This window comes from Trichosurus vulpecula, chromosome 3, assembly GCF_011100635.1.
Source record: "Trichosurus vulpecula isolate mTriVul1 chromosome 3, mTriVul1.pri, whole genome shotgun sequence".
In the NCBI taxonomy this organism is placed as follows: domain Eukaryota; kingdom Metazoa; phylum Chordata; class Mammalia; order Diprotodontia; family Phalangeridae; genus Trichosurus; species Trichosurus vulpecula.
Genome location: NC_050575.1, coordinates 124710006 through 124726382, shown reverse-complemented (window position 1 = coordinate 124726382; position 16377 = coordinate 124710006). Strand labels below are relative to the sequence as shown.

Below are 16377 nucleotides of genomic sequence, written 5' to 3'. Positions count from 1 at the left end.
TCCTCTGACCAAGATCAACATTCTGTAAACAGTAGGTACCTAAGAAATGTTAGCTAAATTTAACTGAAGAGTCATAGATTATTAAGAGGTGGAAAGGACTTCAGAAAACAGAGTGGTTCATGTAAGAGCTACAAGAATCTTTATAAATCTTATAGTACAACCTTATTTCATCAGGGATCACTCATAGTTTCACTAGTAACCATTGACAGAACCAGAAACAAATCATCTCTGCCTTCTGACCAGCAGACCATGGAAATAAAAATTAAGTCAGAAAAAAATCTTGAGCCTCTACTATGTATCTGTGCTAGCCATGTCAGCTTCATACAAGGCCAGCACGTGATCATCATCAATGCTCAAGAATTGCTTTTCTGCCACCACCCCTACATTGTCCCCTCCACCATCACCTTCTCCTCCAGCTGTCAAAAACAGCCACACCTCAGCCATGAGTTGTCACTTGACTCCTCAGAAAAATTCTTCCTGGAATTTACATGTAATGTCTCACTACCACTTACACTCCCTTTCTAGATTGGACTGTGGCTGACAGTTTAATGATCATGGCTTGCTGTTTATCTATCATCTGTGATAATGCTCTTATTCTCCTTAAAGTCCATTCGTAGGAAAAGCAATGCTCTCTTAGAGGCAGGCAGAGACCCAAATGATAGTAATTTTCCTCTTGGGTCGGAACGGTTTAGTAAACAATTACTTTTCAATTAAAGGCAGGGTGTTCGGTGGGAAGGAGAATGAGTATACAGCGCCTTCTCGCTCAACCCAAATGGTAGAGAGGAATGTTCACCGAAGAAATCGAGGCCATTAGAGGGCAATTTTCACAGCTGAGTTCATAAGCAAAGGCATTTCAAGCTACCTGGAACATTCTGAGTATTATACTAGCAGAAAAAAAAATCAGGAAACTTTTACATATAATCCCCAATCCTCCCTCCTCCAACCTTCTTGCACATTCTGGGATGTCCTGGGCATCTGTGGTATGGGATCATGAAAGGCTTCCCCAACTGTATGTGGCTTGGAGACTATTCCCCCTCCTTTTAGCTAAAGACAAAAGCTATCTATGTCTTCTATATGAGTGAATTAGAGACATTAAAGACTATCAGAGCTAGAAGGACCCCAATATACAGAATGCTTGAATGTGAAACAAACTTTTAAAGCTGGAAGGACACAGAGATCATCTAGTCCAACTCCTACATAGTACAGGTAGGAAACTGAGGCCCACCAAGGCAAAAATGATAGAGCCATGGTCATGCACCTCCTTGGAAGCAGAGGAAAAACCAGAGTCCTGGTCTCCAGATTCTAGTCCAGTATTCTCTTCATCTCTTCCTTTCTCTTTGCTACTTCTTTTTCAACTGCTGACTTGGTCTTGGCCACTGATAAGACTATCCAAGACAGAACAACAGGTAAAAGAAAAATGACAGGAAAGTATGGCAAAGGAAAAGCACAATTAACTGAATTAAGTCAGTCACTGATTAAATTCCGTTCATTGGATCATGAGCTTGGAGCTGGAAAGAATTATAGGACGTAAGATGATGTGTGAGCTGGAAGGAGCTTTGGAACAGTATATTGAATCTCAAAGGTCTGTTTCAGTCTCAATGGTCCAATTGATCTGGAAACTGATCCAAAGAGAGGAAACAACTTACCCAAAGTCACACAGATAAACACAAGCAGCACAGCCAGAATTCAAAACCAGGCCTTTTGATTCCAACTGAATACTCTATTCATTATATTATATAACTTCTCAAGGCAAGACTCTGAGAATTACAAGACATTAGCGAAACATCCTGTTATAATAATTAGCTCATTCTAAGTCTTAAGGTGATAACGTGGCCCCTAAGGATGCTTAGTTCCCTCCTTTTGGACTTTGGAGAGTTTGTTTTAGATGAAAAATTCTGAATTCAGCCACAATTGCCATGAACCCCTAGCTGGAAAAATGTCTAACCCTTAGTCAAAGGTTGGGCTCTCTGCTGAACCTTACAGTTATTTCTATCTTTCTGTAGTCAAAACAAAATTCAATTTACTGGGAACACTTAGGTAACAAACAGCCTCCCTCAGACTGAGTCCTCCTCTTTTAGATGCCTGTAGAGTCAATGACTTTCCTCATTATCTCTCTTCACTGCCCCAGCTCCCTTAGCTCCACATTTGCCTTAACCTTTAGAATCCATATATTCAAAATCTCTTCTCCTCCTTCTCCTCATTTCTGACATAGCTTCTCCTTTGTAAACAAATTGCTTAGGGTATGCCCCAGTCACTTAAACAGTGGCTTCATTTGATTTAAGAAAGTAGATAGGCCCTGTTCACACTTGCTTCTGACTATTAGATTCAATTAAAAAGTGTTCTTCCTAGTTAGGCACCAGAGGTTAATGGGGAGGGGGGGGGGGTCAACCCCACCCTTATATTAGCAATGTGTCTTTTATGAATTGTGATGCGAGAGGATTAAACTATATGATCTCCAAGAGTCTGTGATTCCTGAATTCTAAAAGGAGACTGCCTTAACTCAAAGGACTAGTAGCCTTGAGATAATGTAGAAGAGGGACAGGTAGAGGAGGAAATTGTTGGACAGGCTACCTGCTCTGGACCCTATACAAGGCTCTTCTGTATTCACAGTAGTTGTTATGCTCCAGCCCTTTTACATCAAGCTGACCTAGATGACTGCCGATCGAGCTGCCTGCTCAGCACCAGTCGCTTGGAAAGGATGGGCCAATAGATGGCAGTACCCTAATGAGATGGGAATGGAATCATTAGAGCTCTGCCTGGGGTCTGAAACCACTTTACAAATTCCCTTGGAGCCTCGGAAAAACATTGCTAGAGATAGGATACTTCAGTGTGTCATGTCAAATGGAACTTTTTAATTTTAAAGTCTTTTTCTCCTCCCGCTTATATTTTTACTTCTTCTAGGGATGAGTCCAGAAATTGCTGTTCTCCCAATTGAGGGAAGGCAGGAGAGAAAAGAAAAACATGGAATAATGGGAAGAACCTGAGGGATCCTAGTTTTAGCTCCTTTCTTTCTCCAGTCCTTTTTCTCTTCTATAAAACAAGGAGGTTGGATCAGTTAGTAGGTCTCTAGAAGCCCTTCTGATTCTAACATTCTATGTTTTATGTTCTATATTCTATGTTCTAAAGTTCATTTCTGCTCAAATATTCTATGTTGTAAGGTCCCTTCCTGCTATAACATTCTGAGGTTCCTTTCTAGTTCTAACAATCTATGTTCTTATGTACCTTACAGTTTGAACATTTTCTGTTCAAAAGTCCCTTTTAGTTCTAACACATCTAGGGAAAAAAGAATACTTTCTAGCCCAGGCTCAACAAATGGTCCAGGAACTGACCAGTCTACTAATTTTTTCCAAGGGCTCAGGCAGAAAGAGGAAGAAGCTCAGAATCTTTCTCTCCTTGTCAATTTCTATGTTGCTTCCCATCCTAGGTATTGGACAAGCCAAGTCTGAGTCCCAAAGACAAGTCAGTTCTGTGAAGAATACATTTAGTGCCTAGCACACAGAAGGCACTTAATAAACGCTTATTGATGGACTAATTTCAACAGTTTCTATTATGTACCCACTGCGTGCAAGCACTAAACTAGCTGCTAGAGATACAATGACAAAAACGAAGCAACTTCTGACTTAAAAGGAATTTATATTCTACTGGGAAGATTAAATATGTAAACAAGGAAATAAAAAGTATATACAAAATAATTACCAGAGGAAGAGAACACTAAAAACTCCAGGAATCAGGAAAGGCTTCATGAATGAGGAGGTGCCACTTCACCTGTGTTTTGAAGGATCCAAAGGACGATATAATTCAGGTAAGGAATGTATTCCAGACCGGGAGGGGGGGCAGTTTTGCAAAAGCATGGAGGTGAGAGATGGAGAGTCATATAAGGGGAACAGATAACAGCCATCCTTTTTGACTGGGATGGAGGATACAAAAAGAGGAACAATATGAAATAAGACCGGAAAAATAGGTGGGATCCAAATGTAGGGGGATGGATTGGGGAGGAGAGATGAGAGGCTTTAAATTTCAGGATAAGAATTTTTTTTATTTTATCTTACAAGCAATAAGGAAATATTGAAGATTTCTGAGTATTGGGGGAGTTTATAGTCCAGGTAAAATCATGAGACTGGCTCAGAGTCTCAGGTTCCTTATGTGTCAAATGGGGATAATTATCCTTCCCCTGACCTTTTCACAGGATGTGCTTTTAAAAAAAAAATTGGTGAGCTAGTAGATGCCAAAATGCTTTAAGTATTAAACTCTAACTCCATGTAAGGGATTGCTACTAATTACTATTAGTCCAATTATAAGATTAAGCAGCATAGAAAGAAGTTTCTGCCATGGAGTCCTAGTTCCTAAAACAAGATTCATCAATACTATGCATACCTTACCCTTCTGACACTATGTCTGTTCCTCTACAGAGGAAAAAATAGCCTTGAGACCTAATTTCAGACAGCCCTTCAAACATGATTCTCTAGCTTTAAACTTTCTGTGAAGGAATCAGGTTGGATCAATGAGCTGTCTAATTTCAAAGCTTTGCAATCACTTCTGCCTCCCAGACCTCCCTTCTGCAACTCCATCCTCACCACCTGCTCCCCAAACCCACTAGGCTCAACTTGTCTGAAAACCAGCTGAATAAAGGGTAAAGACTGTGAAAGGAAAGGGGGCAGGTGGCAACAGCCTATCTCCATATCTCACGCTCCTACAGGCCAATTTAGAATCACAGAATATTACAGCCAGGGGGAATATCAGAACATAAAATGTTAGTATATAGAATATTCAGAGCTAGAAGGAGCCTTAGACTACAGAACGTTAGAATAAATGATCTTTAAATATACGGAGTGGCTCCCTACTGCCTGCCTCATATTCAAGGAGTCACCCTACCTTTCATATGGTACCTTAATTTATTTACATAGAGAAACATCAAACTGTACTATTCTCTGTCCCTCTCTTGACAGGTACACTGCATTCTTCCACTTTTGTATCTTTACTTCTCCTGTTCCCTATGCATCCTCTTCCCTTCTTTACTTGTTGCATTCCTACCCAGTCTTAAAAGCCCAACTCGAATGCTGTTTCTACCCCACTTTGGCTCCCCCTACAAAACCCAGGAATGACCTCCTGAACTTCTCCATTAAAGCTTACCTAACACTTTATTTGGTATCATTTTAATGTTTTTGGAATCTTTTTTTTTGAGGAGGGAAGGCAGGGCAATTGGGACTGAGTGACTTGCCCAAGGTCACACAGCTAGTAAAGTGTGTCAAGTGTCTGAGGCCAGATTTGCACTCAGTTCCTCCTGACTCCAGGGCCGGAGCTCTACTCACTGCATCACCTAGCTGCCCCCCCCCACCTTTAATGTTTTTATCATATATATTCTAACTATCTGTGTTTGTGCCTTATCTTTCCTACTAAACTATACGCTTCAAGAGGGCAGGGATATCTTACCCCAACTTTGTATCTCTCCCCAACTCACCCATGCCTAAGCCCAAAAGCATTTAATGTTTGTTGAAAGGAGTGACAATAGGATAGACATAAAAACAAAGAACCTCAGACCACAAAGTCAGCACTGGAAAGAAATATAGAATGTAGAGTAGTAGAGAGAGAGAACAGAGATTTACACACACACACACACACACACATACATACATACATACATACATACATATATATATATATATAGAGAGAGAGAGAGAGAGAGAGAGAGAGAGAGAGAAGAGAGAGAACCAAAAGGCCACCTTTAGAGAATATATGGTTCACTTTGCTCAGATTCCAGGCAAAGAAATGGAAGCTTAGAAAAATAAAATAAACTTCTCAAGATTACAGAGTTATTGCTAGAGCTGAGATCAGAACCCAGGTTTCCCAATCGTCAGAGCAGCGATTTCACCAGTTTCTCCCTAATTCTGAACCAATAAAGGTAAGTTAAGGATGGTAAGCTAACCAACCAGGTTGCGCCTAGGATACCAGAGATGCTCATCTATGGGTCACCAAATCCTAAGTACTGGGTAAACCATGAAAAAGAATATTATAACCATGTCATCAGCTAAAGGGCTAGGTCAAAATCATCATTCTATTCAATTCAATAAGCATTTATTAAGTGTTTATCATGTGTAAGGCATTATGCAAAGAAATGGAAATGGGAGTTAGAATAAGAGATACAGGAAAAGGAAATTGATCATTTTGGCTGGGATGTAGAATGCATGAAGAAGAGTAATATGAAATCAGTCTGGAAAAGACAAGTTGGAGCTAGCTTGTGAAGAAGGGCTTAATGTCACTTCTAAGGCCACCGGTGTCACCACTCACACGTTATAAAGACAGTCCAAAGGTCCAGGAAGGCTTCACAATGGAAATTCTTGGCAGTGTCCTACATGACCCCAACAAATTCTTTCTCCCGAACTGGATATCCCACCCTACTTTGACCATGATAGGGGTATTACTTGGTAAAGACCTACAGGTTCCCCTGTGAAAGATCAGAGGACAAAATAGTATTTAGGAACGGACAGGACTTCCTCTTAGTTCAGTCCTGACCTTAAGACCATGGACCTTTAGGTACAGGAGTCTCCCATTCAAAAGAAAATAGACTAAGCAGTAACACTCTATACTTGCAAAGTGCTTCAGATACCCTGACTGATTTAATCATCATCCTGTTACCACCAAAACTTAGGACATGGTAGAGAGAGTGCCGGACTTATTCAGGAAGACCTAGATTCAAATTCTCCCTTGGCTATTTATTAGATATGAGACCCTAAACATAATCATTTACACTGAGTCTCAATTTCTCCACATGTAAAAGTTGGGATAATAATGGCATCTGTTGTTGTTCAGTTGTTTCAGTAGTGTCCAAATCCTTGTGAGCCCATTTGGGATTTGCTTGGCAAAGATACCGGAGTGCTTTGTCATTTCCTTCTTCAGTCCATTTTACAGATGAGGAAACTGAAGCAAAAAGGCTTAAGTGATTTGCCCAGGGTCACACAACTGGTGTCTGAGGCTAGATTTGAACTCAGGAAGAGGAATCTTCCCGACTCCATGTCTAGCACTCTATCCGTTGTGCCACCTACCTATCCCATAATAGCATCTACCTCACAGGATTATGCTGATGAATAAGAGAGATAAGGCATATGAAGTGCTTTGTAAACTTTAGAGTGCTATATAAGGTGTTTCGAAAGTCGTAAAGCAATTTTAAGCTCTAATTAGGGCATTTTTCAGCTTAGTTGAGTATTAAGCTATTAAAGCTTAACATAGTTATTTAAAATATCAAAGCTTAAAGCTACACTAAGACTTCTGGGACATCCTGTATAAACGTGAGCCACCATTATCATCATCATCATCATCATCATCACCACCACCACCACCACCACCACCACCACCATTCCTAGTTGTAAAAGCAACAGGCTCCTCACTTTCCTTCTTATCAAAGGGAAAAAAAGGTGGTACTGGGCGTATTTTCCCTGCTTGACATTGACTGGGATGGAGGCAGCAATAAAAGTCCCTTATACCAACAAAAACAAACTTCCTTGGGGCTGAGTAGACAGAGGAGGGAGGGAATGCCTCACAGTGTAGGCCCAAAGACAAAATGAACCCCCTTCCAATCACAATAATCACTTACATTTGGTATAGCTTACAAAGCTCTCTCCCACTCATCTCACTTGAGGCTCACAAAGTCCAATGCAACATAGGTAGTGAAAATACTATTTTCTCTTTTTATTCTTTGTCACCTAACCACTCTTTAGCTTCAGTTTCCTTGTCCGCAAAATGGTTCAATATCAGCACACGCCTGACAGGTTTGTCATAAAGATCAAAGGAGATGATATATGTAAATCATTTTGTCAACTTGAAGGTGCCATGTAAATCCTAGCAATTACTAATAACTATTCACATACCTCCCCTACCTCTTCACCCTCCATCCCCCAACCACTTTGCAGAAGTGAGAGGACCACTGCTGGGTAATGATACACAGATTTTCAGATTTTTTTTGATATATTGATCAGTTTTACTAATAGTTTTTTTTTCCTCTTCTTTTCATTTTTTTCTTTCAAGAAAATTCTTTGTGATATGGGCTGGTTCTCTGGGAAGGGTAAGAGGAAAAATGATGGAAATGTATGTTATGTGAAAACAAAAGATACTAACAAAATTTTATTTTTAAAAAACAGTCTTGGAAGCCTCTCTGACTCACATTCTAAAACCCTTGATTAACATCTAAGTATTTGGAAAAGACCTCAGAGAGGAGCAAAAGCAACATCCACATTTCATAGATGAGGAAACAAAATCTTGGAGAAAGCAAATCACTCAATTTTTTTTTCCTTTAGGAAAGCCACAGTAGATTGCTTCTCTGCAACTAAATCTGAATGGAACAAAGCCAGACCATTACAGACTCTGGATCATGCTACTTCTGTCCTCCAGCAAAGAAGCATCCCTCCCCAATCCCCCTAAAACCCCTTACTTCTCTCCTCCTCGATCAACATTGGGATGGGAATGGAAGGGAGTGGAAAAATCACAGAGCAGAGGAGGCAAGATTATTGACTAAGGGTGAATTGGTACAAATCGGGCATGTGGGATAGCCCTTACAAAGCTTTAGCAAAAGGGAGCTGGCCTGGGAATTCCAGGCTGCTCTAGGAACCCTATGTATAGGTAGTAGAATTCTGAGAAGATTAAAGGCAATATCTTCCCGCCAGCCACAAACAAATGAACATTTTCCCTGCTTATCAGTGAGTCATTTGGGGACAGAATTTCTAGGCCTATTGCCATCTCATTGGCCAACCTGTTAAGCCAGTATTACCAGTTAGTTTGACGAAGCTAAGAAATCTCATCAACTCAGGGTATGCCTTAGCATGGTAACTTTATAGTGAAGCATTATGGGATAGGAGAAAGGGTACAAGACTCAGACTTAGGAGACCTGGGTTTGAATCCCAATTCTGTTACTTTAGTATCTGTGTGATCCTGAGCAAATCACTACTGCTCTTAGCCTCAGTTTCCCGCTCTGTTCGACTGCAATGATTTTGTGGCCCTGCAATTATCTTTCAAAACACTTTCACAAGCAACCCAACAGCCTTGTGTAGTAAGAAGGGGAGGGATGATTGTACGCTGGAAGGTCCTAAATTACAGTGGTGAAACTCAAACCCAAGTCTTCTGACTCCAAGTCCAGCGCTCTTTTTGAGAGACAGTGAGATCAGACAATGAGGGAGTAAAAGGAATACTTCTATGCTGGTAGTTGGGATGCTGGGGTTTTAGGCCATGATCTACCATTGACTTTTGCTGGGTGACTTTAAAGAAGATACAAAATTTATTTGTACCTTAGTTTCCTCAACAATAAATTGAGGATAGTAATTCTTGCCCCTCCTATGTCACTGGGCTGCTATGAGGATGACAGATGATAGATGGGAAAGCCAGAACTAGCATACAAATGCAAGGTGGGAGAGTCATACTGACTCCCCTACTGGCTAGAAATGCCAACAGAGAAATGATCCCAAACTTGTAGCTAAGGGTTTCTCCTTTCCCAGCCTCCTCTTCGGGAAAAATCCACATTTCCCTTAGGTACAGACAGTCCCATGGTCCAGACTTCAGAACTTTTGTCCCTGGTAGATTATGGCTCCTCTTTTGTCCTTGAAGGGCACGTTGGGATGTGGTGAAAGCGCTCTATTCTTTTTTTGAATGGAGGCGAACCAAGATCCCTGCCTCCTCCAAAATTGCCTTGGTCCTTTCCTTCTCCTCTCTGCCAATGACAAAAGCCAAATAGGGAAGACTAAGGAAGAGGCTGTTATAACCGTACAACATAATTACTGAAAGGGATCTTGGAACATGGAATACTAGGCAGACTATGAAAGCCCAGAGCATGAAATGCTAGAACAGACTATGCCAGAGCCATAAGGACCTTGAGAGAACATCTAATTCAACCCTTTCACTTAGCAGAGGAGGGGGTCCCCTCTGCTCTTTCTGTTTACATCTTCTCATACAACAAATCTTCCTTAGTGAGCCCCTTTCTTTAACTGTAAACACCCGATCCAGAGTGGGGGATATTGCATGCTGCTTTTTAAAAATGAGTTTCAGGGGCTCAACTAGCCTAGAATATGTAAATATCTGAAAATCCAACCTGTTCCCTTTTCTCTCCTTGCCATCTTTGTGGTGCAGGTCAGGACAGATCCACCCCAGAGTCTACTGGGCTCGGAGACCAGGCAACAGGACTCAGTGTCCAGGGAATAGGTCCTATTGTCCCCAGCTCTGGGAACAGGCCCATTGCCTGCTGGGAGCTTTTTTCCCCTCTTTACTTCACTGCCAGTAGGACTTGGGGCTCAGCTCTGGGGAAACAATTGAATGGATACCTAGATGGAGGGAGGCCAGAAAAATTCCCTGTTATGTAAACTTCCACAAAGAAGTCCCGCAGGACTGCAGTAACACAAAGATAGTTACCGTGACCCGGAACGGTGTAGTAGCTGAAGGCTCCATGCTGGGGCTCCTATCAGAGAGATTGCTGGGCATGGTGCGCCGCTGCCCCGACCTTTCTTGGGGCGACTCTGCAAACAGAGAGTGAAAAATTAAGCGTAAACACAATGTAAAGAAGGCAACTTGGTATAAAGGAAAAGAATGTTGAATGGACAAAGGGTCAGAGGACCTGGATTAGAATCCCAGCTTTGCCTCTTCCACACCTGTGTAACCTCAGATGTAATGAGCCTAATTTCTCACCTCTAAAATGGAGATGGTAATCTCCTGGGGGCGAGTAGCTTTCCCCTGTGAGCCGTTTCCCTATCTCCCCTTACTAGCTGCGTAATTCTGAGCAAGTTACTTAGCATTACTCAGGCTCAGTTGCTTCATCTGTAAAACAGGGACAAAAATAGCACCTACTTCACAGGGTTGTGTGAGGATCAAATGAGATAACATGAAAGTCTTTTGCAAACCTTAAAGCATTGTATCATTGTCAGCTATTATCTCTGAATCGGGCCCGACGGGACAGCCAGAAGCAGCATGCAGTAGGGGAAAGTGCATAGAACTAAAAGTTCAGGCGTTCGCCGCTAAACCTGAGCAAGTGGCTTCCTCTCAACAGGCTTCGATTTCCTTTTCTGTAAAATGATGATAATAACATTAGCACCGCTCACCTCATAGGGCTGTCATGGGGAATAGATGACTTAACAGACCCAGGAGCACTTTGGAAGGTGCCATCATAATCACAAAGTAACTCACATTTATAGAACCCTTTCAATTTAAGGTTTACCAGGCCCCTTCCCCACAATGACCCTGTGACTACGCGGTGTAAGTTAGATTCCACTTGCTCAGACCATTGGAGTTAAGACTTTAAGAAAGGTGTCTTAAAGGACACTTAGTCCTCCCTTATAGTTTTACATATGTAGGCTCATGGAGGTGAATCACTTTGGTCAGGATCACCCAGGGAGTAAGTGGCAGGGCCGATATTTGAATCCAAGTGTTTTAACTCCATGTCTGGTGCTCCTTCTACTACATCATCCTGTATAATTATCTTTATTTCACAGATAAGGAAACTGAGCTTCAGAAATTTTCCATGATTTGTCCAACATCACGCAACTAATAAGTATGAGAGCAAGGATTCGAATTCAGTTCCTCTAGACCACCCACTGTACCTTTGTTTTATACTGTATAATTTTTTCTCATACTTAATCTGCTATTTCATCAAAATGGGGAGCTCTAGGTGAGGAACTCCCTCTGCCAGTGCAGACTGGATACTTTTCTGAGATTTAGAGTCTGAAGAGAGGTGCCTGGGACAATGAGAGGTTAAATGACTTGTCCAGGTGACACAGCCAGAGTGTGGCAGAGGAAAGGTTCCAACTCAGGAGCTTCTGACTCCAAGGCCTGTCCTCCACCCACTTGTTCCCACTGCCTCTCCTGCCATGGAAATATAAGTTATCTTCATAGCAATACAGACTTTAAGCTTGCCTGGAAGAAAAAGACAAAGGAGACTGTTTCCTCCACCTAGACAGAAACACACACAAGTATATCCAATCAACACATTACTCTACTCTGAGAGAAGCTTTTTCAAGAACCTGAGACAGGTTTATTTTGGGAGCTTTCCACACTTCTCGGTCTAATCTCCTGGAACCTGCCTGATGTGGGACTCTAATGACTGCAGAAACAGCTGAGGCTGAGGTGCCAGTTCATAATAGTAACCCACATTTCTCTCTCTTGCTTTGCAGTTTACAAGGCACCTTCCTCTCAACCACCCTGTGAAAGATAGGAAGTACAATCATCATTATGCTCATGTGAGGATGGATGAGGAATGGATGAGGAAACTGAGTCCAGGCTGACTCAGAGTCTGGTCTTCTAAGACCAGAATTTGCCCCAGTTTTCCATACTCCCTTCCAGATCTTACCATTGATTCTTGAAGTTGGAGATTGAAAAGATGAATAATTTACATCAACTTCCATTTCTATAACATTTTAAAGATTATGAAGCACTTTCCAGGCAACACCCCTATGACATAGGTGGTAATGGTATTACTCCCATTTTGCAGGTAAGAAAACTGAGGCTCAGAGACACATTCCCCAAATCACACCCTAAGTTGGTAGCACAGTGTCAGAGCCACAATTCAAACCCAGGGCTCTCCTGGTTCCAAGTCTAATACTCTAACCATGATGCCTGTGGTGGTAACAGATGTTTTAAGGAGCTAAAAGCCATTGTCAGCAAAGGTTTCTTTCCAGAGGATAAACACGATGAGTGAATGGACTGAGTTGTGGCAGGAGGGAACTCCCTGAGGCCCAGCCCTTTGGGCTGTGGGGAACAGATGGCACTGAATGACAAGGCTAACAAGTCCCAGGTCACCTGTGTGGTCAAACCACCAAATGCCCCTGCATACTCACCCACAGTTCTGGTGTACCCTGAAACTGAGGTCAATCACAACCGGGAACAATTGTTACTGAGGGCCAGGAGGCCACAAGGGATAAAAGCACTGGCTCTGGAATGAGAGTACCCAGGTCCAAATCTTGTCTCAAATACTTATTAACCATGTGACTGTGAGCAGGTTACTTAACCTTGAGAGGCTATTTTCTCATTTATTAAAAATAAAAAGGACAATACCTTCAGTACCTACTTCATAAGCCAAAATAAGATAATCTATGTAAAGTGCTTTGTGTGATCTGGGGCAAGTGACTTTACTTCTCCATATCTCAGTCTCTTCATCTGTGTAACTGAGGGCAGAGAAGAATTGGGCTAGATAATCTCTGAGGTCCTATTCAGCTCTAAAGACCATAATACAACAATATCTAGCCTGTGTCATCATGAGGCTATTGCGGTGACATGAGAGAGTCAGAGTTTGGATTTCCAGGTACTCTCCTTCTCCTATTCCATAACCTTCTCTTCAGTCTATATAAAATGACTTGCCCAAGGTCACACAACCATCCCCCAATTTCAGCTACAGTGATACCTCTTAGGGTATTGTCTAGAACAGGCCTACACAACCCGCAGCCTATGGGCTGCTTGCAGCATACCAAAAGCATTTTGGGTGGCCCACGAAAAATGTAGAGGATATTTTCCTCTACATTTTTCACAGGCTTCCCAAAATCCTTTGGTGGGCCACAGGTTGTGTATGCCCGATATAGAGGGTAGACTAATTGTTACAGGTATGAGGTATATATTTGCCTACATGACAAACCCTAAGACCTTTCCCCTTGGACCTTTGGTGCCACTTGTAATGCAGGTTTAGCCAAGGATATCAACCTGTCCTGCATCATCCGATCTTTCTCCACTAGCATACAATTCGAATCAATTTAATAAAATATTTATTAAATCCATATTATATATGCCTCCTCTGATACACTCTTTTGGTGTCTTAGTGTGGCTTGGAGGTAATTCCAGGTTATCTCAGACTATGCCAGTCCAGTCCAATCTTTGGCAGGTCTTTCCAAGCTATAAGGGCTTCACATACAGTCCTAGCAATGGGCGGGGTTTGCTTGTCAAGTGAGGACCAGACTAAGTGATCTTAAGCCTACCTCCACAAGGTTGATGAATCCTTTGGGTCACAATAACTCATGAAGACCACCCAAAAAGGCATAAAGTGACTGTAATCTGCACTGGTGGGGGGAAGACCACAATGAAAGTAACCACCATTAACCACAAGTCCTTATCACCTCTCCTAACAAGACTCCTAATTGATCTTCCTTCTTCAAGTTTGTCTGCTCCATATGACAGTCAAAAGGCTATTCCTGATGCACAGATCTGACCACATCAACTCCTCCTCTCAATACTGCCCCTCTTTCTTCAATCACTCAAAAAGCTCCAGTGACTCCCTATTATCCAGAGGATCAAATACAAACTCTTCTCTTTCACATTTAAAGAGCTTCACAATCTGGTTCCAACCTGATTACAAGCTCCTGACTAGAGCTAGCTGTCTTTCCCAGAGCAATGAAACATTCAGCTGATCAACCAACCAGTCAACAAGCATTTATTTAGCACTAACTATAGAACAGGGACTGTGCTAGGCATTCAGGATATAAAGAAAGGCAAAAACAGTCCCTGTCCTCAAGGAGTACACTTGGAAAGAAGGAAACAACAGGAGAACATGTACATGCATGATATATACAGAGTAGATGTTATATCTGAAGGGAAAATACTGGCAGCTGCGGGAATGGAACAGGCTTCCTACACAGAGTGGGACTAGAGCTGAGGCTTGAAAGAAGCCAGGGAATCTAAGGGGGAGATAAGGAAGGATGATATTTTAGACATGGGGAACAAAGGCATGGAGATGAGACGTGAAAATATTGTGCTTGAGGAACAGCAAGTGGGGCAGGGTTGCCAGTCCATTCTGTGTGTGTGGAGGGGAATAAAAGGTAAGAATACTGGAAAGGTAGGAAAGGGTCAGGTGATAAAGAAATTTAAGTGCTAAACAGAGAAGTTTCTAAAGATTATCCCTCCCAGGCAGCCACTGCTTAGTAAAAATCCCCAGAACATGATTAATCACCTAGAAGAGACACAAACCTTCCAGATCTCTGAATGATGACATGGATGACCTAGAAACAAACGAAGCCCCTGTCTTGACAAGAGGATTAACAGTATCTTCCCAGATGGAACCGAGTCATGGTAGTCACATCATCCCTATGATCCAATATGTCCAGATTAGCCCAGATAGGGCAGAAGGACAACAGTTTCAAATCAATGTCTACTGGCTCTCCTTTGGCAAAACACCAAACTCTCACCCTAAAAGCTGGAAAACTTGGATCATTCCAGAGATCTAGGTTCATATTGGTGTCTCCCCTCCTTCTAACAGTGCCCATTGTAATCACAGAATCTCAGAATGGACCTGGAAACTAATGTAGTTCAACTCATTCATCAAGCAAGCAAGCATTTAGTAAATGATTACTGTGTGACAGGCACTATGACAAGCCCTGGAGATACAAAGAAAGGCAAAAACACAGACATAATTCCTGCTTCCAAGAAGCTTACATATTAATGGGGGAGAAACAACGTAAATTCAAAGATACACACAAGATATATTCTAAGCATAAGGAAAGTGACTTAGAGGGGAGGAAGGCTCAAGTGACTGGGGAGATGCCAAAAGGCCTCCTGAAGCCGGGGGTACTTGAGCTGAGATTTGGAGGAAGTCTGATATCAAGAAGAAGAGGTGAGAAGGGAGTGTATTCCAGGCACAGAGGACTGCTCCTGCTAAGGCAAGGAGATAGGAGATAGGAACATCATGTGTAAGGAACAAGCAGGCCATTGTGGCTGGATCATAGTGGGGGTTCAGCACTCTATAGGCTAAGAAGACTAGAAGTGTAGAAAGGCTCCGGGTTGTAAAGAGCTGTAAACACACTCAAAAAAGAGATTTTATATGTGATACTAGAAGTACTTAGGTACTACACAAATTTGAATTTATAGAGTTGAGGGAGGAGTGTAAAGATATGGTCTACATGTTAGGAAAATCATTGTGGCATCTGTGTGGAGGATAGATTGGAGTAGAAAGAGATTTGAGGCAGCAGGACCAATGAGAAGTTATTGCAATAGTCCAAGTGAGAAGTGATAAGGCCTGAACTAGGGGGTAGCTGCATGAATAGAAGGAAGGAGATCTGTACATTTGTACATACATATCTCTCTCTCTCTCTCTCTCTCTCTCTCTCTCTCCATATATATATATATATATATATACACACACATATATACACATACATATATACCACGTGTATACATATCTACATACACACACACACATATGAGAGATGTTTTGATGGCCCAAATGACAAGATTTGGCAATGGATTGGAATGTGGCATGGGTTCAAGTCAGGAGCTGAAAATGACACCGAGGTTGTGTGCCTGGTAGACTAGAACAGTGCCCTCAACAGGATGAGGGAAGTTCAGAAGAGGGGAGGATTTGACAGGAAGGATAATGAATCTGTCTTGGATGTGTTGAGTTTGAAATGTCTATGGGACATCCAGTTTGTAATGTCC

The 16377-nt window shown here is 42.0% G+C and overlaps 1 protein-coding gene across 3 annotated transcripts in view; it reads right to left on the bottom strand.

Moving 5' to 3' along the window:
* LOC118841770 (DAB2 interacting protein) overlaps positions 1-16377 on the bottom strand; it is a 293167-nt gene that overhangs the window by 180290 nt on the left and 96500 nt on the right. For all 3 annotated transcript variants that reach the window (XM_036749385.1, XM_036749382.1, XM_036749381.1), the window contains exon 2: positions 10387-10490. In XM_036749385.1, coding sequence (XP_036605280.1) covers positions 10387-10455 — 69 coding nt within the window. In that variant the 5' untranslated portion in view covers positions 10456-10490. The remainder of the gene's footprint in view (positions 1-10386; positions 10491-16377) is intronic.